The sequence below is a fragment of the Mus caroli genome, unplaced genomic scaffold (assembly GCF_978045245.1).
Source record: "Mus caroli unplaced genomic scaffold, Mus_caroli_1 scaffold_11, whole genome shotgun sequence".
Lineage (NCBI taxonomy): Eukaryota > Metazoa > Chordata > Mammalia > Rodentia > Muridae > Mus > Mus caroli.
Genome location: NW_028227266.1, coordinates 59,986,869 through 60,009,382, shown reverse-complemented (window position 1 = coordinate 60,009,382; position 22,514 = coordinate 59,986,869). Strand labels below are relative to the sequence as shown.

Below are 22,514 nucleotides of genomic sequence, written 5' to 3'. Positions count from 1 at the left end.
ACGCCCAAAGGCCTGTCACCTAAGTGATTCTAGAACCTGCCAAGTTGATGATTAGCCATCAGTGAAAGGTGGTCCTGGAACAAGCTGGGGTGTGAGTGGTGAGACCCATGCTCCTCTAAGACACCAGCTCAACTCTGTTCATTCAGATGGAGCCAGAAGAGCTACTACAGGCCGGGCTAGCTACTCTGGCACATTGTTCATGACTGGCTCCTGTGAGGCTGAGTTTTCATTTAGGGTTACCATACCAAGTTACTCTTTAGATAAACATCTGCTTTCAAAAGCCATTTAAAGATAAGCCAGCCATTTGTCGGGTGGTGAGTACTGGACTAGAAAGAGAAAGTATCACTAAGGGACTATGACTGATGGCTGTGACTCTTGGATGTTTGGGTCTAGGGGGCTCTGCCCATTTTAGAGGACACTAGGAGTTCTCTAAAGAGTAGCTCCCCAGGGGCTCCATCTCAGGAATAAACCACTCAGCTTATGGTGAGTCAATCAGCTCAGAGACCAATGTTTCTAAATTAGGTCTTCCCTCATCCATCCAGTTCAAAAATCATGTCCTCTAGAAGGCCTTCAGGGATATTTCCCCTTCTTTGCCTTCTAAGAGCTACCCACTGCCCCTGCTGAGGAGCTCCACAGCACCCTGTTCAAGCCCACTGCATGCTCATAGCAATGCTTTGTAATTGGTGGGGCTCACTTTCCCTATCAGCAGGGGCATTTTAGGAGGGTGTGGCCCTGCTCCTGTGCCCCTAGCCTCCAGCACAGGTCCGCTTTGCCTGTGTTGTTGAATGAATGCATGACTGGGTACGGGGAGAGGTTTGACTTCAGGGTCTGAGACAGTTTCCAGATTCTATTCTTTCGACTTCTCTATTTAAGGAAAGGAAACTGTTTGTTGAAAGCATGGTGTTCCAGGCATTTGGTAACTGCTGACCGGGCGTCTGTGCATGGCAGACACTCTGCTGGGTGCCACACATGCGCACACACACACACATGCACACGCACAGAGCAGTGAGCAAAGCCAGATCTCAGTCCTGCAGAAAGTCACAGGTGAGTGTTAGACAAGTGAGAGTAGAGGCAAAGGATGGATTTGACCTTCACCTTCCCTTAGGGGTTGAACCACTCACAGCTGAATCTGCTTTGAAAAGAAGAATCAGATGCACCATCATGGCCAAATAAGATCCTGTAACTCTCTGTGGGCCAGATATCAGAAGTCCTTGGACATTAATATACACACTTAAGCATGTGTATACACATACACATGCACATATGCACACAAAACACACAAATACACACACAAACCCGCAGGTGTGTATAAAGACACACATGCATACACATGCCCACAAAAACCACATAAATACACATATGCACACACAAACACACATGCATACACAAACAGACACAGATTCATGCATGCACAAAACCCACCACCCCGTCTTCTGGAAAGGCCCTCAAACAGTAGTCATCCTATTAGCATCCAGCATGCACCTCGGCATGCAGGCTATGGTGTCTAATTCCACTTCTCACTGAAAGGACTCAGCTTTGTTGGGGGAAGGGCTGCCTTCATATTTAAAGCAGACCCTTCAGTAGCCAGCAACAATGCTGGGAAGCCCTTATGAGCTCTCAGGTGTCAGTGGGGACAACCTGGTGAGTGGTAAGCATAATGCCTCTTGACTGAAACGCACCAGATTATTTAAATCCATCTTACCACAGTAATGTTTTCAAAGAGAAATCTTCAGAGGTCAATTTGTATAGACATCTTTGTGCACATTTGTTCATGTGCCCACAAGTTCATGTGGAGGTCAGGGTTGGCCCTCACTGCCCACCTTGTTTGAAAGAGGGTATCTTGCTCATTGCTCTGTACAGCAGGCTAGCTGGCCTTTCTCCACCTCCCACGTCACTGTGGGAGCACTCGGGATTACAGATAAGTGTTACTGCCCTCGAACCCATGGCTTGACTCCAGTTCTGAGAATCCATACTCCACAAGTGCTTTGCCCACTGAGCCATCTCCCCAGACCAAATGGCCAACATTTGAGGATTCTAGAATTACTAGCATCTCATTAGCCCCCTATACTGTTCTTATGTTGCCTTTGTCACTAAGGTATTAACTTACTATTTTAAAAACCTGGAATATACAAGTACATCAAGCATTTATGGCATGCTTTCTATGCATTCTGCTTCACGGTGGCAAAATGGTTGAAGGGAGAGGCAGTTTCTTTTTACTCCTAGTAGCTCCTACAAAAGCACACTGGGCTCATGGCCTCCCCTAACTCCATTCTGTCTCCCGCTAGCTCTCTTTTGCCTCTGTACCCGTTTTCCTCCTCCCAAGACACTCTCCTCTGCAATTACCTTGGGTTTCTGAAATGACAAGATAGATCAATATCCCCGAAACAAGTACTGCAGGACAGATGGCCCCTGATGAGATCACCCCCAAAGGTGACAAAATTACCCCTGTTGGACTCTGAGGGTGCATCTCAGAGCAGGAGCAATCATCGCAAGGGAACTAGATTGCTTCCCTCACAGAGCAACCACAATAACTGCTCAGTCACATCACTGGCCTGGCTAGTCACCTGTGCTTCCAGCTACACAAACCCCACCCCTAGCTCCCCAATACCTCCCACTATTTTCCTTCCCTATAAAATCTCAGCATCCCTTCAGCCCTTGAAGACAGGTGTGGGTTTACTGCAGCTCTGTCTGTTTTTCCTAATGAGCTCCCACCCATCAAAGAGTCTTCTCTTCTCTTTGATTGGCATATTGGCATGGCATCCCAGCCTAATGCGACTCTCAGAACTGGAGCTTTTGAACTAAAATTGCAGAGATAAACCTTGATGATCCAGCTAGGAGAAACAATGCCTTTTGGGCATTAGCCAATCACAATGGCTCAGTCTCTGATGAAGATGGGAGACTGATTGGTCCCACACAATTGCTGTGATTTGTTTTGTTCTTGGGACCTCTCCTAATCTCAGCTTGGGGAGTCTTTCTACCGCTACTCATGAAGCCAAGAAGTAAGTAGGTGGACTCACAGGAAGAGCCCTCCATCTTTTCCTACAGTGCACACTGGGCCTCTGGATTTTTGGAGGTTTTTGTTGCTGGTGGTGGTGGTGGTGGTGGTGGTTTGATTTGGTTTGATTTGGTTTGGTTTGGTTTTTCTTTTGTTTGTTTAAACTCTGAGATTCTGGAATCCAGCCATTTGTTTTTGACAAGGAAATTTGAAATTATGCAGGAACAGCTGTACCAAATGTCGGGCAGAGATACACGGTAACTTAAGGAGCCAGGATGTTGGGAAATCTCTCTTGGGCTTTGTCTAACATAGAGTCCATAAGTCTGTACTGTGAGGACAGCCCCGGGAGAGAGCTGGTCCAGCCAAGGAGAAGATGGCGGGTTATGTGAGCACAGCCTGAGTTAGCACTGGATGCAAAAGCCTCGAATGGTTCATTGTGGGGTTCTCTCTCTCTTTCTCTCTCTCATTGTTTTACAGTAGGAATTATTTCGTCTGACACTAGGAACATGAGCTAAAACGTATGACGCAAACCTAAAAGGCACTGTAGACCATTCCACTATTACTTTTTGATTTCTGGGGTGAGAAGCTGGACTTAACTACATAATGGTATACCAGACCAGCACTTCTGGCAGAGGATTCCATCTACATTCACTATCTGATGGATTTACATAATAAGTGAGGGCCAACAGACAGAAAGAGACATACCCAGGTGCTCCCAAAGGACTCCCCAAACCCTGCCTGAATCTAAGCAAGCCCTAGAATCTAACTGCAGATTAGCAATCAGAAAAAATTCAAACTGTATTGAAACTCTAAAAGATAAATAGTTTGGTGAGAGAGGGAGAAAGAGATCTTGAAAGATATAGACTATATTTGGGTTATAAATCACAGAAAGAAATACTGGAAATTATGAAGCCTGAGTGAGAACAATAAATGCATTTTACTGTTGTACTTATCACTGTTCTCATCTCTGTGACAAGCGCCTGACAGAAGCTGGAGGACATTGTTCTGGTACAAAGTTTCAGGCCATCATGGTGGTGGTGGTGGGCGTGGCAGTGGGCTGGAGTGACTTGTGGCCAGGAAGTGGGAAAGTTGGGCAGCTAGTCTTCACATCTTTATAATAGGTCAGGAAGGAGGGTGCTCTGACAGGAACCGGAGGTGATGTCACTTATCAAACGGGATATCAAAGCCTTCCCCCAATGACCCACTTCTGCTAGAAATACCACAAGTCTCTAAGCTTCCACACACCCCCAAAGCAGCAATGCCAGCTGGGCACCATGTGTTCAAGCACATGAGCCCGGGAAGAGCATGTCACAGCCAAACAGAACAGTGGTACTTACGCTAAACGGTGGTAGTCAGGGTATATTTTACAACTAGATCCTACCTTTTGGACTTGGTAAAAGATTTTTACTCTTTCAGTGATGAAATGTCTGCGGCTTCCCAGATAAGCATTCAGTGGAAGCGACTGCATGGTGAGTGGATGAGCTGGGGTGCTCAGGTGCGATTTCCTGAGGGCGAGTGACAGCTTCATGGAGTCATTACACTGTCCCCCTCAACTGTCTATGCTTGTAGTTCACAATCAAAAAGCTAAACAAACCTCACCCACATCATTTCTGCATGAGACAGCTGCTCTCGCCTGCTAACAGAATCATTAGCACAAGACAGTCAGAGATGGCTCTCGTAGGCTCCCAGAATGTGTTGGTGGGGATGGTAAGGTGCTGGGCTGGGGACTAGAGAGATCAAGTGTTTCCCAGGTGACACAGTGAGCTACAGGAGCTGTGTTCTTTACTCCTGGGAAAGCCATGCCACCAGAGACCCTGTCAGTCATCAGAAACCATTGTGGCGGCAATTCCTCACGAAGTTTGATCTTCCCAGATCTCCTATTCCCTTAAATCTTTAACTGTAGAGTATATAAGTATAGGGGAAAAGACATACCAGATCAACTACACAAATTTCTAAACTACATTTTAATGTTTTCTTAAGGTTCTCTCTCTCTCTCTCTCTCTCTCTCTCTCTCCCCTCTTCCCCACCCCCACCCCCCACTGTTAGGGATCAAACTCAAACTCAGGGCCACATAAGTGGGATTCTCTACCACTGAGCCACAATCCCACACTTACATTTTGAGGTATGATAGGTGGATGTGGACGCCCCCTGCTCTTGTTTCTCTTCTTTCCCTATCCTGGTGTGCTGGAGCGTTCTCTCAGCTCAGGTCATTATATGTCCGTGTCTACATCATCTGTACCTATCTATAATCTATTGTTCATCTTCTCCCTTATCATTTATTATCTATCATTTATTTATCACCTATCTAAATGTCTATGTTCAAATAGTTATTTTGTGTAGATTTGTGTCTTACATAAACAGAACAATATCTCTGAGACTTGCTCTCTTTCTCTCTCTCTCTCTCTCTCTCTCTCTCTCTCTCTCTCTCTCTCTCTCTCTTTCTTTTTTCGAGACAGAATTTCTCTGTATATTCCTGGCTGTCCTGAAACTCACTCTGTAGACCAGGCAGGCCTCAAACTCAGAGATCCACCTGCTTCTGCCTCCCAAGTGCTAGGATTAAAGGCGTGTACCGCCACTGTCTGGCGAGACTTGCTCTTTTCAAACAGCATTGTGTTTTGAAACTTACCCTAGTGATACATAAAGTTCTGGCTCATATATTTTAATACCTGTAGATGATCCTATCATATAAGAACTAGCATACGTTTAAAAGAATTCTTTCCTCATTAAGATCAGGGTATTTTGCTCCAATGAGGAAAGCAACTCAGGCCCGCCCACATTCTTTGTAGACTTGAGGAAGAGTTTCCATAGGGTTTATTCTTGGGCATGGAGTTGTCAGGTCTTAGAGAGGGGAGGCGTCTCCCACTTGCAGGTCGCCACTTTGTTCTGCAGAGCAGCTGAACCTGTGTACACTCTCCCAGAGTATTTGACAAGACGAATCTATCCCCACCCTCCTCCTGTCAAACCCACACGCTTGCCAATCCAATGGGAGGAGATTGTTCCCTCTGTGATTGTTCCCTCTGTGATTGTCCCCTCTGTGTTTGTCCCCTCTGTGATTGTCCCCTCTGTGATTGTCCCCTCTGTGATTGTCCCCTCTGTGATTGTCCCCTCTGTGATTGTTCCCTCTGTGATTGTCCCCTCTGTGATTGTTCCCTCTGTGATTTCCCCTCTGTGATTGTTCCCTCTGTGATTGTCCCCTCTGTGATTGTTCCCTCTGTGATTGTCCCCTCTGTGATTGTCCCCTCTGTGATTGTCCCCTCTGTGATCGTCCCCTCTGTGATTGTCCCCTCTGTGATTGTCCCCTCTGTGATTGTCCCCTCTGTGATTAGTTATTTGCATTTCCCTCAGAACTAGCAAGATGAAGACTTTCTGAACCTTTCCCAGCCTATCTGGCTCCCTTTCCCGTGGGTCCCCGCCACTGTCTTCTACCTCCTCCTCTAGCTTTTCGAATTCACGTGCTGATTCGGAAGAATCTGAACTTGTCATACAACCCAGGTGCCCTTGCTGATGGTAAGTATTGCATTCCTTATTTTATTACTGTTTTCTTATTTCTTGTTGGGCATTTCTTATTGTAAAGGCATTTTGAATTTTAACATCAAATTCATCTATCTATCAATCTATCTATCTATCTATCTATCTATCTATCTATCTATCTATCTAATCTATCTCTCATGATAGCTTTGTTTCCTAGGTTCTGTTCAATGGTCCTTTCTCTCCTCAGGGTCATGGGGTGATTACAAGACCACAGAGTCATGCATGGGGTCTTGGCTGCCAGCCATGGAAAGTGACCGGACCCTGCCAGCTTGGCCTTCATGAGTGGCTGAATCTACTGATGAACTCAAGCTCTGAGTAGACTATGGAGAGGTGGAGCAACTGTGGGAGCTGGCTCCTAATGGAGGAAGTAGATTGCTGGGATCGTATCCTCCCCCTTCTTGTTACTGCAGCATGGGCTTCCTGTCCACCATGAGGTGAGTAGCCTCTGCCATAGGTTCCTGCTGCCTACGTGTTTTGTTCCTCCACGGTCCAGGGTCAACAGATCCAAGGACTTTGAACCAACTCTTCTAAAAATGTGAGCGAAGAGAAATCTTCCTCTGGAAGTTGTTAGGGGGTTTTGTTGTTGTTGTTGTTGGTGGTGGTTGTTTTTGTTTTGTTGTTGTTGGTGGTGGTTTTTGTTTTGGTGTTGGTGGTGGTGTTGTTGTTGTTGGTGGTGGCTTTTGTTTTGTTGTTGGTGGTGGCTTTTTTTGTTAGCTTGTTTGTTTGTTACACAGGTGCAAAAGCCAGCTAACACATTATCAGCTCTCTTATGCTAAAAGCTAAAACAGCTGTTAACCACAGCCCCAGACCCCTGGATTGATCTTTGTGTGTTCTGTGACATAGAGAGTCATGTTGGCAATGTAAATGTGGCCGATTGGCTGGCAAGGCAGCTTGGTGACCCAATGCATGCAAAGTCCTAGGTTTGACCCTTGCACTGTGGGTATGGGGAAAGGTAGCCCACTGTCCAGGAAATATTTACCAAAGGATGCTTTTCTCCACTGCAGCCACCATCTGTGTTTTGTACTCACTTCCCCCTATATATGGTCCATTTATGGGTCTCATAAGAGTGGGTTCTGTTGATCTGTCTACACCATACTGATAGCATGCTTTTCATTGCTCTATGTTATCATCGGACCCTCCTCTGTCCATTCCCTGTTTGTCTTCAAAGTCATATGTGATATTGTGGCCCCTTACTCTTCATATATATTCTAGTGTCAGATTACACAAAGAACAACCTGCTCAGACTTTGCATAATACTACATTTATAGACCACTCAAAAAGTCATCCTTTTAAATGAGATTGATTTTTTTTAATCACTGACTTAGTTTAGCTTGTGATCTATAGTATTTTTAAAATCTCTGATAGGGTGGTGTGGTTTTTCCTCCATAAATATCTATGTAGATAAATCCATGGGTAGTTTTTATTGTTTTAAGTGCATTTTCCTTTACATTGGGTTTCCCATTGGTTTCTGCTTATGAATCGAGTGCTACTGATTAATGAATATTGATCTTGGATCCTGTCACTTAACTCTCTTATTTGTTTTCATTGTTGTATATTCTCTCTATATGCAGACAAGATGTCTGCAAATAATTACAGCCTTGTTTCATTTCAATCATTGGATCTGTGTTTATTACTTCATTTTGCCTTATTATGTTGGTTAATTTGAGGGGTAAATATCATAAAAGCACAGACACTGACAGTGCCATAATGAAATCTATTACTTTGTATGACTGATATATGCTAATAAAAATTTTAAATCATAAAAAAATTCTTGGTTTTATTCCTGCTAAAATAATACTTTTTTAATCGGACTTTAATACTTGGCTATGGGCTTAGTATAGCCACACACTATGCTTTCTACTTTGATATGCGAAGAAAAGTCACAGGAACTGGCAGAGATGGCTCAGCTGTTAAGAACATTACCTGCTCTTTCAGAGGACCAGGGTTTGATTCCCAACATCCCCATGAAGGCCCCCAACCATCTATAACTCTAGTTTCAGAGGATCTAACATACTCTTACCCTTCCATGGGCAATGCACATATGTAATGTGTAAACATATCTTCAGGCAAACACCCATTCATATAAAATAGAAATAAAATCTTAATATATACCAAAAATTAAAGTTAAAAAAGTCATGAGTGAGTGTTGACCTTTGTATGCTCTTTTATCTGTTTAGTTTTATTGATAAGCCTGAGTCATCTGGTGTTTTCCAAACCTTGTTTGTTTTCCAAAGGTTGGTTGTATGGTTCTGTGTCATAACCCTTTATCAGTTATGTCTGTCATTCAAACCCTTTTTACCCTTGTCCACTCTTCTCCATACGGTCTACCAGTTCCCCTTAAGCCTTTTTAAAACCTCCATTTATTATGCTTAGGTCATAACAAAATGACTGCCAACTGCTTCATGTAGTTTTGGGTGTGTTAGTCTAAGCTTGGGGACTCCTCATTCTGCCTTCTGAGTTTCTATTTATCTAAGGGCTCTCCTTCTACCAGATATACTAGTAAAATAGATTTAGTCCAGCATGTTAATCTCCCTCCGTTTTGCATGTGTGTACTAAATAAGTATGGGGGTGATCTGCCTTGTGTGGCTCATGTAGAAAAGACATCATCATCTGGATAGCTTTCTTAACTGTTTCTCCACCTCACTCTTTGAAGCAGGGTCTCTCCTTGAACCTGAAGCTCACTGTTACACTAGCTAGCCAGCAAGCATCCCAGGATCTACCCATCTCAGATTCCCAGGGTAGGAGTTAGATGCTCACCCTCCTCACGCCAAACTTTTTACATGTGTGCTGGTGTATTAGTTAGGGTTTCTTCCACTTGAATCCCAGGAGACACAGGGTATATATCCCCAGTCACCTGGCTTCATGTAGTCACCAACTCCCCAAAGTCTCACTTGTGAGCCATCAGTTCTGCTCTGAGCTGCCTGGAAGGTGTGCTAACCCTTCCATAACTATGACATAACGCCCAAGCCAGCCTAGCGGAGGTTGTTTATTTGGGCTCACTGTCTTAGAGTTCTCAGCTGATAGTTGCCAGCTGTCATTTCTGGACTGTGGATGAGAACGTCATGATAGAATAGAGAACAATGTGCTCTGCTGGGAAGCAGAGAGATGGCCTATGCTGTGTGGCCCTTTCCTCTTTCATTCTACCTTTGAGATGGTGTCATATTCAGTAGGTCTTCCCCTCTGTCATCACAGGAGGCATGCTCTGAGCCAGGGAGAGCATGGAGTAGAGGGTCTAACATTGGAAGACTCTGAGCTCACCAGAGGAACTTCTCTGTGTCTCTGGGCTTTCTTCCCTTACTTGTCACCCCAAGATTTCTCATCTCTTCCCACTAAGAGATCAGTTCTTTATGAGACTCTGAGCATGCCCCCATGAAGCAGACAATCTACTATATAACCATGTATCCAAATTCCTAATCAATTTGTCCATCTATTTATGATCTAGCTAACCATGTACCCATAGTAGCTGGTTTCTGTCATTGTCTCTCAATGACAGAGAGCTCTGTGAAAGGATTGTCATATTGATCCTTACATATTAGCCACTAGAACCAGGCCTGAGAACTTATGAGAGTCTATCACATTGGATGGATAGATGGATGGATGGAATAAATGATGCTAGATGAGTGAAGAGTAGATGGATGTGAGTAGGTAATAGATGGGCTGTTGATGATGGATAGATGAGCAAGACTAACAGGTGAGTTCTAGAATAGCCCCATGACTGCTTTGGGCTATCTGCCCTCCATAAGCAATCTTTCCACCAGTAGCAATGGAGAAGGCCCAGGTAGCCTTACTCCCTACATTAGAGTCTTCCTTCCAATCAAGCTGTTGAGTCCTACCCAGTGGTCCTCTACCCTTCCTGAGACAATGACCTGTGATAGGTTGAAATGGCTTAGGCTTGGGTGTTAAATTAAAAAAATATATCAAAGACTCAGTATAGACTGTCCTTTCACACACCAAAGATCATTTTGTATTTTTTCAGAGTTGGCGGCTGGGGATGCAGTAGGGAGAGGATGAGACAAGGTCTTTCTTTGTAGACCAAGCTGACCTGAAACTTACTAGATAGCCCAGGCTAGCTTCAAACTGAAAGCGATCATCTTGCCTCAGCTTCCAAGGTACTGGGACTCCAGAAATGAGACAGTATGCCAGCTGGTGCAATAGTTTTAAATGGTTCCTAAGTATAGAATATGCTCACTCAGTAGACCAGGCTGGTCTTGAACTCAGAGATCCACTTACCACTCCATTCTAAGTGCTGCAATTTAAGGTATATGCCATCATACCTGAACCTCTTCCTGGTTGTTTTTTGTTGTTGTTTTTGGGAGCGTGTAGAATATTTTATATTGTTAGTACTAAAAAATGTTTTCCAAGTTCCTATTCTATATTCCCATCATTTGGGGATAGTGGTTATTTTATAACACCTTGTGAAGAGACCCTTTAACCCTGCCATACTTTTGAGCCCTTGTAAACAATCATCTGGAGATGGGGGTATCTGGGGAGCAAATATGGCGGCTGGAGAGTCGCCTTCTCTCTGGAGCCCTGACAAGATAGCTCCAGGTATTTGAGCTGTCAGAAACTACTGGGAGTTACCAGTGGCCTTCTGTCCCCTCTCCCACCCACAAGGACCAACTCCAACCAGCTCCAAGTTGACGCTGGCTCCTCGCTCTATCCTGGGTGGAGAAGAGAGTGGTCTGGAGGGCATGCTGGTCAGGGTGGAGGTGTCACAGTGCACAGCCTCAGGCTGGCTCCTTCCTGCAGCCCTTCTGTCAAGATCCAGGTGGACAGCAGTTCTATCCAGGCCTAGACTGCTTCATTCTGGGACCCTCCCTTGTTTGCTGGCACTCTCCTTCCATGAAGGGACAGCAGGTAACCAGTGTGACGGACAGTGACCTTGACACATTAACAAGTGGAGCACCATTAAAATCCTGGTCCTCTGAGAGGCTTATTTCAGCGATGGGTAGGTATACGAAGGCCAGGAAACTACTTTCCTGCTTTTCCAGCCTTCTTGGGATCATTCACCTGGCCTTGCCCGTGGTCTGCCTTGCTCAGCGTTTAAAAGTACACTTCTGTGATCCAGACTTAACATCTCCTGTCACATCTACATCAAAGAAGCTTACAAAAAAATGCAGACTTTCTGGGTCCCAAGGACCATGACGCTTACTTTGAACTACTTACATGATATTCACTTGAAATTTCCTAATTTTGCTCAAATAGCTTCTGTGGACAGCCATATACAAGCATGGTGCTGCCCATGAGACCCATCTTAGCCAGGGGTTCCCAGCCTACTTCTGCCTGGTGCATAGACCAAAGGCAGTGGTGTAGTATGCTCTGGACTAGAAAAAGCCCAACAGCCCTGTATAGACTTTTGATGGGGTGGGAGGAGGGAGGAGGGCTTTCTGGTGAGATGCTTCCCAGGTTCCAGAATGCAACTGGACCAACCATGGACCCCACTTTTCCCCAGGCATGACTGAGACACTGGAGGGAAAAAGGCAATTAAAACACAACAATCAAACCAACCTTTTTAAATAGTAACTTTTAAAAATATAAAAAGCTTCATTACAATGACTTTTCAATTTTTCTTTTTTCTTCAGAAGTAACTCTCTTCCACCCTAACCCTCCCTTCTGGCTAGAGCCTTAGCAAGTGGTGGCCAGTGACCACCTGAAACCCAGAGACAGATGGACAGACTCTAGACAGGCACGACGACATGCCTCTCAGGAAGGTGCAGGGTGCCACGGCCTTTCCATGTCCCAACATACATCCTGTTCCGGGCAGCCGCTCAGCTGGAGCTCTGGAGATGGGAAGGTTTTAGACACCCTCATCTTCCTTCCCAGACGGAGTCCCACATTATAAAATAATCCATAAAAATGCAATATAAAAACTCTCTTCCATATGCTACATCCATGGAGAGCCCACCAGCAGGGCTCACACGGTCTTTAGCTTTTCTTTAATAAAACAACAAAAGACCAAAACAAAACAAGGCAAACCTAATACCACAAACATTGGTACTCTAGGGGGTGATATCTGCAGATGACTGCCCCAGCCCCCAGCCCGCTGTCCCGCCCATCTTCTCCGACTTATGACCCTGGTGGGGGTGTGTGTCACCATTTCCCCGCTTCAGGGAGCAGAAAGGACTGAGAGCAGGAAAGGGGAGACGGTATCTTATCAAAGGAGATCACTTCTAATTATTTTTATTCAAATTAAAAAAAAAAGCACCCACACCAGTTGCTGTTTTTCTCTGGTAGCTCCCTGAGCTGAGTCGCTTCATCTGCCCCCCACCCCCACCCCCACATGGAATCCTTTCTAGGCTGCGCTGGAGGAGAGTCAGAGAGGGGGTTCCCTTGAACTTCCATTCCTCATCACAATGACTGAGTGTGCACCAAAGAGAAAGATGGGGGGCGGGGAAGGCAGGGGACAGAAAGAGATGGAAGTCAGGTGTGTGGGCAAGGCAAGAGACAGATGGGGCAGAGCAACCCACAGGAAATCCTCGCTGTTCCTGTGGGTAATAGCCCAGGCTGGCCCATCCCAGTACTGTCCATCATCTTGTCTGTCCATCTGCCTATCATTCTATCTAAACATGGCGCTAAAACCCGTGTGGAGATATACTTCAGTCCCAGTGCGCCAGGATGGCTTGCCCATCCCCAGGAAGCTCCTCACTCGGCTCCCCAACTCGCTATCTCTGCTTCCTTTCCCCACAGAACAGCTGGTAAAAAAAAAAAATTAAGAAAGGAAAAAAAAAGAGAAAAGAAAGAAAAGCCACCACCATGAGTGGGTTACAAATACAGCAGGCAAAATCCACGGCGAGCAATGGTGGGACGGGGCTCCTCCCTCACTGGCCAGTCAGCAGCCAGTCTCTTATTTACATTGTTCACAAACCTTGTGCACTGCACAATCAGAATGAGGCGCCCCTCCCCAGAAACAACAATGTCTACTCCCGCATCTCCCCCCCATCCCAGAGTGGGGAGGGGACAGGTCAGAAAGGGGAGGAAGAGACAGAGACTTATGAGGATGTCTGTGGGAGAAACGGAAGCAGAAGCCTCCAGAGAAATCTAATTGAAGCATCTGCCAGCACTGGTTAGGGGGAGAGGAGAAAGTCCTTCAAGTCTGTCAGACACATCAATCCACGAAGGGGCGTGCGTCCTCTCCACCTTCTGGAGGGCAGCCCCACAATGCTGCTCCCTCCTTCTGCCGTCCTCGGGGCCTGGCCAGCATCTCCCTGTCAGGGCCGCGTGGGTGTCTCTCCCAGAGTTTGACAGGCCTGTTAGAGTCCTTGTTCAGTAGATGACCTCGTAAACTGTGGCCTTCTTGTCACCAGAGCCTGTTACAATATATTTGTCATCCGCTGAAATGTCACAGCTCAAGACAGATGAGGATTCTTTTGACTGGGGGAGGAAGACATGGAGAAACAGGAAGACATTTAGTGTGGGGAGAAAACAGACAGGAATTCACTCTGGGTTCTCCCTGGCACTTCAAGGCTCTGAACAAAATTGCATCCTACTCTCCGGCTCAGGCTGAGCAGGTGCTGGTAGAAAGAGGCCCGCTTTCTCTGGGGCTTGGAGTCCCTTCCATCTGCCTCTTCATCTGAAACACCTCCTGAGCTGGCTGTAGTACAATCTTCCCCAGGTTTAAGGATAAGAACAGGACACTTAGCATAAGCATCTCTGCTAAGTTTACTGATGGGAAGGAGCGCGTCAGAGCCACAGCAGCAAGAGACAGACCCTTCATTCAGCCGGGCCAGCTGGAAAGACTGGTCCTGGGTTTGCAGGCCCTCAACAAAACTAGAGACTTTCCAAGGGACACATGTGGCACAGGAAGCTGAAGTGTGTGTGTTTGTGTGTGTGTATGTGTGTGTGTGTGTGTGTAAGAGCAAGAGTGGTTGTAAGAAAAAAGTGATTATAAGTTTCACCGGGGAGGATTGTGTGTGTCTGAGATGGAGAGGCTCTAGATCTTTAAATCTGTAGAAACGCATGTCCATTCTAGCCCCCTCATCACACTGATGGCTTAGGGTGGCCATCCTGACCTGAATGGGTGTCAGTGGGTGAAATGGCTACTCCACGGGCCCAGCTGCCCAGAGCCAGCCAAGCTCACTATTTTACGCACCAGGTGCCACATGAGTGAGTCCCTTCCTAGACGCTCTTACCCTCAAGGATTCACAAGCCTTTAACAGAGGGTGTGTCTATCTGGTCCTCACATCCTTCACTCTGGGGTCCGCCATCTAGTAAGGGCTAGTGGGGGTAGGGGTTAGCAGGTCTGCTCCAAGCACCAGACTCCTCCTGTCCTGCCTCCGGCTACCCTCAGCCCCACTGCTGTGGCCGCATCCCGACTCGGGAGGAGTGGGGAGGAAAATGAGGAGCGTACCTGGAAGATGCTGGCTCCATAAGGCGTCCTCCAGGCATTGAGAAGGTTGTCTTTCCCAGTGCTCACAAACCACTTGCCTGCAAGTCAAGCAAAGGAGCCCTCAGACTGTGGCTCGCTGCCTTGTGCAGCAGGAGCCAACCCAGCTGTGTCTGCCCCGCATGGAAACATCCTCAGACATGCTTGACCAGGGTTTTTTGTTTGTTTGTTTGTTTGTTTTTGGTTTTTCGAGACAGGGTTTCTCTGTATAGCTCTGGCTGTCCTGGAACTCACTTTGTAGACCAGGCTGGCCTCGAACTCAGAAATCCGCCTGCCTCTGCCTCCCGAGTGCTGGGATTAAAGGCGTGCGCCACCACGCCCGGCTTGACCAGGGTTTAGTGTTTGCTGTTCTCCACTCCTGAAGAACAGTTACAAGCATGGCACACAGATACCTTGAGGATGCCTTTCCCTGCTGCCCAGAGGGAGAGCCAGAATAGAACAAAATGCAATTAACTGTGTTGAGCATGTTTCCCAAAAAGATCCTTGCCAAAGCCACTAAAGTCAGCTAGTCCTTCCCAGTCTATGACCGGAAGGTGGAGAGAGCACCAGAAACAGCCAAAGACCAATAGTCAGAGAGGACATTCCTCCAAGAGTGCTCCTAGCTGTGGCTCCTATCATCCCCCAAAGCCACATACTCTTCCCAGACAGTTTCTCTGAGGCCAAGAGTTGGCACCATGTGTAACCTTCAGAGAAGATCCAGGTCAACATGGAAAGCCTTTGGCCTACTGTCCTGAGACTTTAGTGTCCTGGAGTGACATCCGTATCTAAGACAAGGATGGAGGAGAAGGAAGGTACTTTTTTCCTCCAGGACACTAAAGGAGCATGGGCTTGGCTGACTCAAGACTGTGGGTCCCCTATTTCCCCATCGTCTACTGGACCAGGCTCCCCACGCTGGCTCTCATGCCTGGCTAGGGCTTCAGGGCTTACCACAGTAGGCGAACTTGAGGGACAGCACGCAGCTCTCGTGCAGGTGCAGCTGGTATTTGTCGGGCTTGGTGTGGTGCAGGACCTCCACATTGCTGCTCTCCATGCCCACGGCCAGCCACTCCCCAGTAGGGCAGTAACCCAGGGAGAAGATCTGCAAGGACAGACAGTTCAGTGTCCCCTCTACCGGCAGGGCTGGAGCAGCCCCTTGGGTAGGTTTAGATCCTCCTCCCTCCACCCTCACCACTTACGAACAAATCCGATAACCAGCTGTCTGTTGCCCCTCCCCGCTACCCCAGGATGTCATTTGTATCCCATTGAGGAAGCTGGCTTTGGAGGTAGAGCAGGAGGGGCTGCAACTCCCAGGCCCTGCAAGCTGCGCTCAGATCACTCCCTAAGAAACTGGCAACAACTATACTCCACATTATGTCACTGACTGTTAAAATGATGAAGCAAGTCTAACAAGCAAGAAATTATCAAGGCTCATGGGCGAGGTTCACAGGAGGCTTGAGTCAGGTGCCCGGAGGGAGCTATGCCCAAACTGCAGAACACAGGGAGCAAGCTGTGGGCTTAGAATGAGTTGGGTGTGTGCCCATCTCTGAGGGCATGCATGCCCACTCTACACCACTGCTGTTGCTTACAAGCAACCATCCCGGATGGCTCGAGCTGCTCCCTTGGCAGTCAATTATGACCCTGTGTGGTTACTCTGTCCCGACAGGTGCTGGGGCCCAAGAGGAAGCACACAGTGCTTGGGTTACACACCTGGGAGGTGAAATCGTGTTGCTGTAGCTGCCGTCCTTCACGTAGGTCCCAGGAGCGCACGGTGTTGTCCAGGCCCCCGGTCCACAGCTTAGTGCCATCATGAGAGATGTCTATACAGCTGGCCCCATCTGTGTGGCCCTGGAACTGCCTATGAAGGCCAAGTAAGGAAGAAGGGTGAGCCCCAGAGACTGCAATCATCCCAAGGATTGGGCCAGCTACGCAGCCAAGCTAGAAGGAAACTAGAGGTACAAAAGACTGGATCACGTGCCTCAAAACCTTAGCCAACAGGAAGCCGAGCTAGACCAGGCCTCTGCTATTCCACTCAGGGGTGCTACCAAGGACAGTTTCCCTGAGAAAAGACCTCTGATTCAATGTATCTAGGTGGGACCCCTGGGAGCCCACTCTGCTCTAAAGAAGGTAATGGAGAGGAAGGCAGGAAAGATTCTAAGGGATTTTCTATCATGTTTAGGACCTGCCTTTGGGACACACTCCTCAACCCAGTCTTAGCTGTCCCTATTTAAGTTAACTCGTCTATAAGGCTATGGCCCAAAACATGCCCAAGGGTGTCATGGTAACACTAGGATACAACTGCGGGCAGGAACTGCCGTCTACCGTCACACAGGTAGTGTGACTCCGAGGGAGACACCACACCACCTAGGTCACACAGAACCCAATCAAGCTACACAGGATATCTCAGAGACAGGACACACACAGCTCAGCTGCTCTGCTCCACCCGGGCCTCACCATTAAGCGATGCCGCATTTCTCCACTCTCTGCTATCTCCACTCCTCAAGCTGCTTTCCCAGAACTGTTCAAAGCTCTGCCTTCCGCCAACATCTTCCCCCAAGCTCCTAGGCTGAAGGGGCCCTCCATGAGCTGCCCTTTGCCTCTGTACCTGACCACCCTTTACTTCTCCAAAAGGACCAACATCATTGGCTGGGTGAGTATGAACAGCCTAGCTGCTCCCTTGCCAACGTCACTCACCTGACCAGGGTCTGGTTGTGCAGATCCCAAACCGCAATGTTCCCGTCGCTGCAGCAGGAAAAACAGACTTTGGCATCAGGACTGATGGCCAGGGCATAACAGGCCGGAGCTGAGGACGTCAGCTCAGCCTTGATGCGGGGTGTGGGTGAAGCCAGGTCCCAGATGGTGAGCGTGCTGGCCTCACCACCCACAATGAGCGTGCGCCCATCGGGGAGAAGCTTGCACGAGCGGATGTAGTTGTCTCTGTTCTGGAAGGAGAAGAGCAGAGTTAAGTGCTATCCACTTGCTTTGTCATGGATCAAGAAAGCCACTTTCGGTAACTTAACATCCTTATAAAGTGTCTACGCTCCTGGAGACTTCTCCACCCTCAATTCTACACCCATCCAATTTCTCATGCTTTTCTCTAGAGTCTGGAGCCTAAGAGTCATCTCCATTCGCAGATGCCCCAACTAGGACCAGAGAGGTTAGTCAACATACCTAGAGCTGCTCAGTGCTGAGCCTGGCCCTGGGCCTAGTGCCCCTGGCCCTTCCTGCCCTGGGTGTGTCTGTCCTGTTTTCCTCTACCTCCTACACGCTAAGTCTGTGTGGCCCTAGCTTCTTACCAGGCAGTCCAGCTGGGAGATGGGACTCTTGCTGCCCGGCTGGCTGATGTCCCATATCTTCACACAGCCCTTGCCACCTGTGTAGACGTGTCGTGTGGGGTTGCTGATGGTCACAGCACATACCACCTCCCCATGGCTGAGCGTGTTGATCTGCCGGGCATGCCTGGGAATGCCAGGGCCTGCTAGCGCATCATGGGGGAAGGGCACAGGTTGCATCTGCCCATCAGCACTCACATGGAAGGAGTATGCCCTGCAAGAAGGAGGTGGGTCACTCCGCTGTCCACACCTAACATGTCCCACAGGCCCCATCCAAATCAATGTATACACACCGTGACTTACTGCCCTGACTCCAAGCCCCTCTCCTCCAAGTCCCTTAAGTCCAGGAGCCCCTTGGTACTGGGATGGCTCCATCATGTTGGAACCTACTTAATAGTCCAACCATACATCCTTGGCTCCAAATCAGCTTAGGTGCTCCATGGAATGTTGTGGAATGCATCCCCCCCAATACCACCCCATCCACACACACTTGAGACTATAAAGTCTCCAGACATGCCAGTCTGGGAAAGGACCCTACTAAATGCCACGACCTGCATCTGAAGTCAGTGATACTAGGGATGGAGCACCTTCCTGCCCCTCTAAAGGCAAAAACGACAAGGGGTTCTGAGCCACAGGGACTCAGCTTGGTCTGTCCACATTACTGTGAGTGCCCTTCTCCGTGGCCATGGTGACATGAGATCTATTACAGTACAGAGAAGGTTTCTATGTGGTACACATAGTTCAAACTTTAATTTCCCAATAAGCCATGCAGACAAAGATCAGGGCAATACTGTGCTCCATAGAAGAGCAGGGGAACTAGAGGCAGGGTAGGAGCTGCTGCCTTTGCAGCAGGTGGAACCTGAAGGAATCTGCAGGGCCCACATTGTTCTCTGTACTCTGCTTACAAGCATTCTGACCCTCCCAGAGCCATCAACTTGAACCTCAGAGTCCCTAAGTTCCCCTGATGGAGGGGGTTTCTGGGACTGACTTCCTTGGATGGTGACCATGCTTTTGTGTCTCAGGAGGGACATTGTATACAACAAGACCCTATGCTCAGGGATGGACAGGAGTGTTTTACCTGCCTACTCTGTGAAGCATGCAAAAATAATAGCCAAGTACTTACGGTTTCCCTCCAGGAATGGAGGCGAGACTGGAGGGCAGGCCTGTGGCCCTCATTGGGGGGTGAGGGTCAAAACCAACCTATAAAGAAAGGAGAGTGGCTCAGTCAATCTGTCATCACATAGCCTCACCCTGTTCCCCATGGCCACTGTCATCTAGGCCTGCTGCACCCTGTGACTTCTTCAGAACTAAGTGACAGACAGCACTGCTGAGTGGAGCCTGTGTCAAAGAAGGCAGATGCCAGGATGGCCAAGTGTCCTGTCAGGACAGTAACAGACAGGATGGCAATGGTAAACCCCATCTCAGCCTGTGTCCCCTCAGCACTGCCAGACAGAGTAGGCTCTGCCCCATCTCTCTCCTTCCTGAGTGTGCTGTAAGCCTGTGGAGTGGGGCCACCCCAAGTACAGAAGAGTAGAGAAAAACTGTCCTGAAAAATGAGTCCCCTCTGACAGCCTTAATCCTGTTTGTCACCACCAGGCCCACCTCCCAAAACCCTGCTACCTGACCAGATGTCACTAAGCTCTTATTGGGACCCTTATCCCCTTTCAGGGTATTATCCAGAGGTCTCAGATGAGAGAGGGCAGTCTAAGATTTACCTTAAGTCACCTGAGAGACAGGAAGGTCTGACACTCCATAAGGAAACTCTCTCTAAACAGGTGCTCTTCCCAGAGCAGCTGTCAGATGTCCACAGATATCCTGGCTAGTTTTATGTCAACCAGACACAAGCTAGAGTCATCAGAAAGGAGGGAACCTCAATTGAGAAAATGTCTCCAGAAGATCCAATTGTAGGGCATTTTCTTAATTAGTGATGGGTAGGGGAGGGCTCAGCCTATTATGGGTGGTAGCATCCTTGGGCTGATGGTCCTGAGTTCCATAAGGAAGCAAGCTGAGCAAAGCCATGAGAGCAATCCAGTAAGCAGCACTCCTCCGTGGCCTCTGCATCAGCTCCTGCCTTCAAGTGCCTGCCCTGCCTGAATTCCTGCCCTCACTGCTTTGGGGATGAACTGTTCTATGGAACTGAGTGAGATAAACCTTTTCCTCTCCAACTTGCTTTTGGTCATGGTGCTTCATCACAGCAATAGACACCTTAAGACAACAACCAAGGATCCCTTCAGCATGCAGGGATATGTACTATACTAACCCTGCCAGCTCCCACTCCCTACCCAATCCCCGCCCCCACCAAAAGGAGCCAAAAGGTCTACGTACAGCTCCAAAGCTCACCATTGGCGATCGGCCATAGGCGGCGGCTGCAGCGGCTGCGGCGGCACTCATCTGGGATGGGATGTTGTGTAGGCCAGCATAGGCGCTTGGGCTGGTGAGGGAGCCATTCATCTCGTGGTGGCTCATCATGGCAAAGGGTGCTGGATAGGAGCTGGTGAGGGTGATGGGTGTTCGCAGGGCCGAGGCTGTGAGGATGTGAACGAGGAAGTGGGATGAGTGGGGAGGAGGCATCCGTGAGAGTAGGCTCACCCTTCTGATACACAAAGCTGAGGCCAAAGCCCTCCTACATTCTGAAGCATCTAGCTAACTGGACCCCTGACTTCTGAGGCCAAGATTGGAGTCATTTCTTTTCCAAGGGCAGCCCACGGTCCAGAGAAGAGGGGCCTGCTCAGGAGCTCACAAAACCATTAACAGACAGTGAGGCACAGGTCTAAGGTAACAACCTGTTAGATGCTCTTTCCACACACTTAGCCCAGCAGAGGCCTCGTAGACACTGACATAGCAAACATAGCAATGCTAAAGACCCTCAAAAACCCTGATATATCAATGTCAAAGGTGCAGGCTTCAATATTCTTAAACCTGACAAGAAAGACCACCAGGCAGATCTGTGAAGCCCCAGCTTGGACACCCTACGTTGCTGGCCATCTCTTTGGCTCTACCTAGCCAGGGACCAACCTCCCCTCCCCCATCAGATTGACCCGGGTCCCATTGTGCCTACCCATTATACCTATCGGGTCCATGCCTGGAGGTTTGCCCGGCATTGACCGGAGCCCCGGGGTGGTGCTGGTGCCTGGAGTTGGGGCATCATTTCTTGGCGTTGGTGTATTGGACTTGAGCCCAGGTGTGGAAGATTTGTCATTCTGAGAAGGGAAGACACACAGAGACCACAAGACGCCATGAGGATTCCTTTCTCCCAAGAGTTGGGCAAAATGCCTAGCTCTGGTCCCACATGAAGCCAAGCATGGGTTAAACAGAAGTCCCTAGCTGGCAGGGACCTTGGTGAAGGTTCTAATTTAAAGATGCAGAAACCAAGGCTCTGAAACATTCACTAGTGTGGGTTAATGATTCAAACACAGCCAATCCCAATAGCCACGTTCTTTCCACACCCAATTCCCACCCTGCAGGCAGCGGGACTGGAGCTCTAGCCTCTGCAAGCATGCCTCCTGTCTCTCCCCTCCCCCAGCTCTGTAAGGTGCCAGGACAGACCCCCACATACATGACCAAGGTCTTTGGTCTTGGAGGAAGGTGTGCTGCTGGAGGAAGCCACGGAGGCTGGGCTGGTAGGGGCATCTTTCTTCAGACCACGGGCTTTGTCCAGCCCATTTTCAGGAGGGGAGTGTGCTGGGCTCACCCGGGGTGTTGCTGGGTCCTGAAAGGACAAGTGTAACAGAGCTTTTAAGCTGAAAGCAGGTATCCCCGCCCTAGCAACAGGAAGGTAATGGGCACGGATGGGAGGGGATTAGCTCTAAACAACCTAGACCCTGAGCCCTCTACATCACAGGTGGGGTGACCTTCCCCAGGTCACATACAAGTCCAGAATGCTAACCAGCAAGGTTGCACAGGGCCTTATAGGAAATTCTCTCCAGGAAAGCATACTCCCCCAGCCCTGGAGAGGGAAGACAGTGCCACCCTAGACAACTATGGAGCACGAAGACTGCTGCTTCCTTTCAGTTCCCACACATGAAGCTACTTGTCTCCCTGCTTTCCTGATGCGCCAATGCCCAGCTCCAGCAGCAGGCAGAAGAGACCTTACTACAGAGGATCTGTCCCAAACCAACCCACCTACAACTGGGGCCTGCCCTTACCTCATTAGAGACATCCACCACCAGGTCATCACTCTTGTCCCCATCGCTATCCTATAAGCAAGAGAGAAGCCAGTAAGATCATGTGGACCCCTGATCTGCCCAAGCCTAACCCTGCACTCCAACAACTGCCCCAACCAAACCCCGAAGCTCAG

The 22,514-nt window shown here is 48.5% G+C and overlaps 1 protein-coding gene across 14 annotated transcripts in view; it reads right to left on the bottom strand.

Annotated features, from left to right (window-relative positions):
- Window positions 1–13,222: 13,222 nt before the first annotated feature.
- Window positions 13,223–22,514, bottom strand: part of Tle3 (TLE family member 3, transcriptional corepressor) — a 44,894-nt gene continuing 35,602 nt past the window's right edge. For 4 of the 14 annotated variants that reach the window (XM_021173332.2, XM_021173333.3, XM_021173337.2 and 1 more), the window contains exons 10-20: window positions 22,363–22,413; window positions 21,774–21,926; window positions 21,276–21,417; window positions 20,543–20,742; window positions 19,341–19,417; window positions 18,182–18,431; window positions 17,580–17,827; window positions 16,596–16,743; window positions 15,837–15,987; window positions 14,874–14,950; window positions 13,223–13,897 (exon numbers count right to left, since the gene is read on the bottom strand). In XM_021173332.2, coding sequence (XP_021028991.1) covers window positions 13,790–13,897; window positions 14,874–14,950; window positions 15,837–15,987; window positions 16,596–16,743; window positions 17,580–17,827; window positions 18,182–18,431; window positions 19,341–19,417; window positions 20,543–20,742; window positions 21,276–21,417; window positions 21,774–21,926; window positions 22,363–22,413 — 1,605 coding nt within the window. In that variant the 3' untranslated portion in view covers window positions 13,223–13,789. The remainder of the gene's footprint in view (window positions 13,898–14,873; window positions 14,951–15,836; window positions 15,988–16,595; window positions 16,744–17,579; window positions 17,828–18,181; window positions 18,432–19,340; window positions 19,418–20,542; window positions 20,743–21,275; window positions 21,418–21,773; window positions 21,927–22,362; window positions 22,414–22,514) is intronic. The other 10 variants (XM_021173336.3, XM_085844690.1, XM_021173344.2 and 7 more) reach the window with 3 other exon arrangements.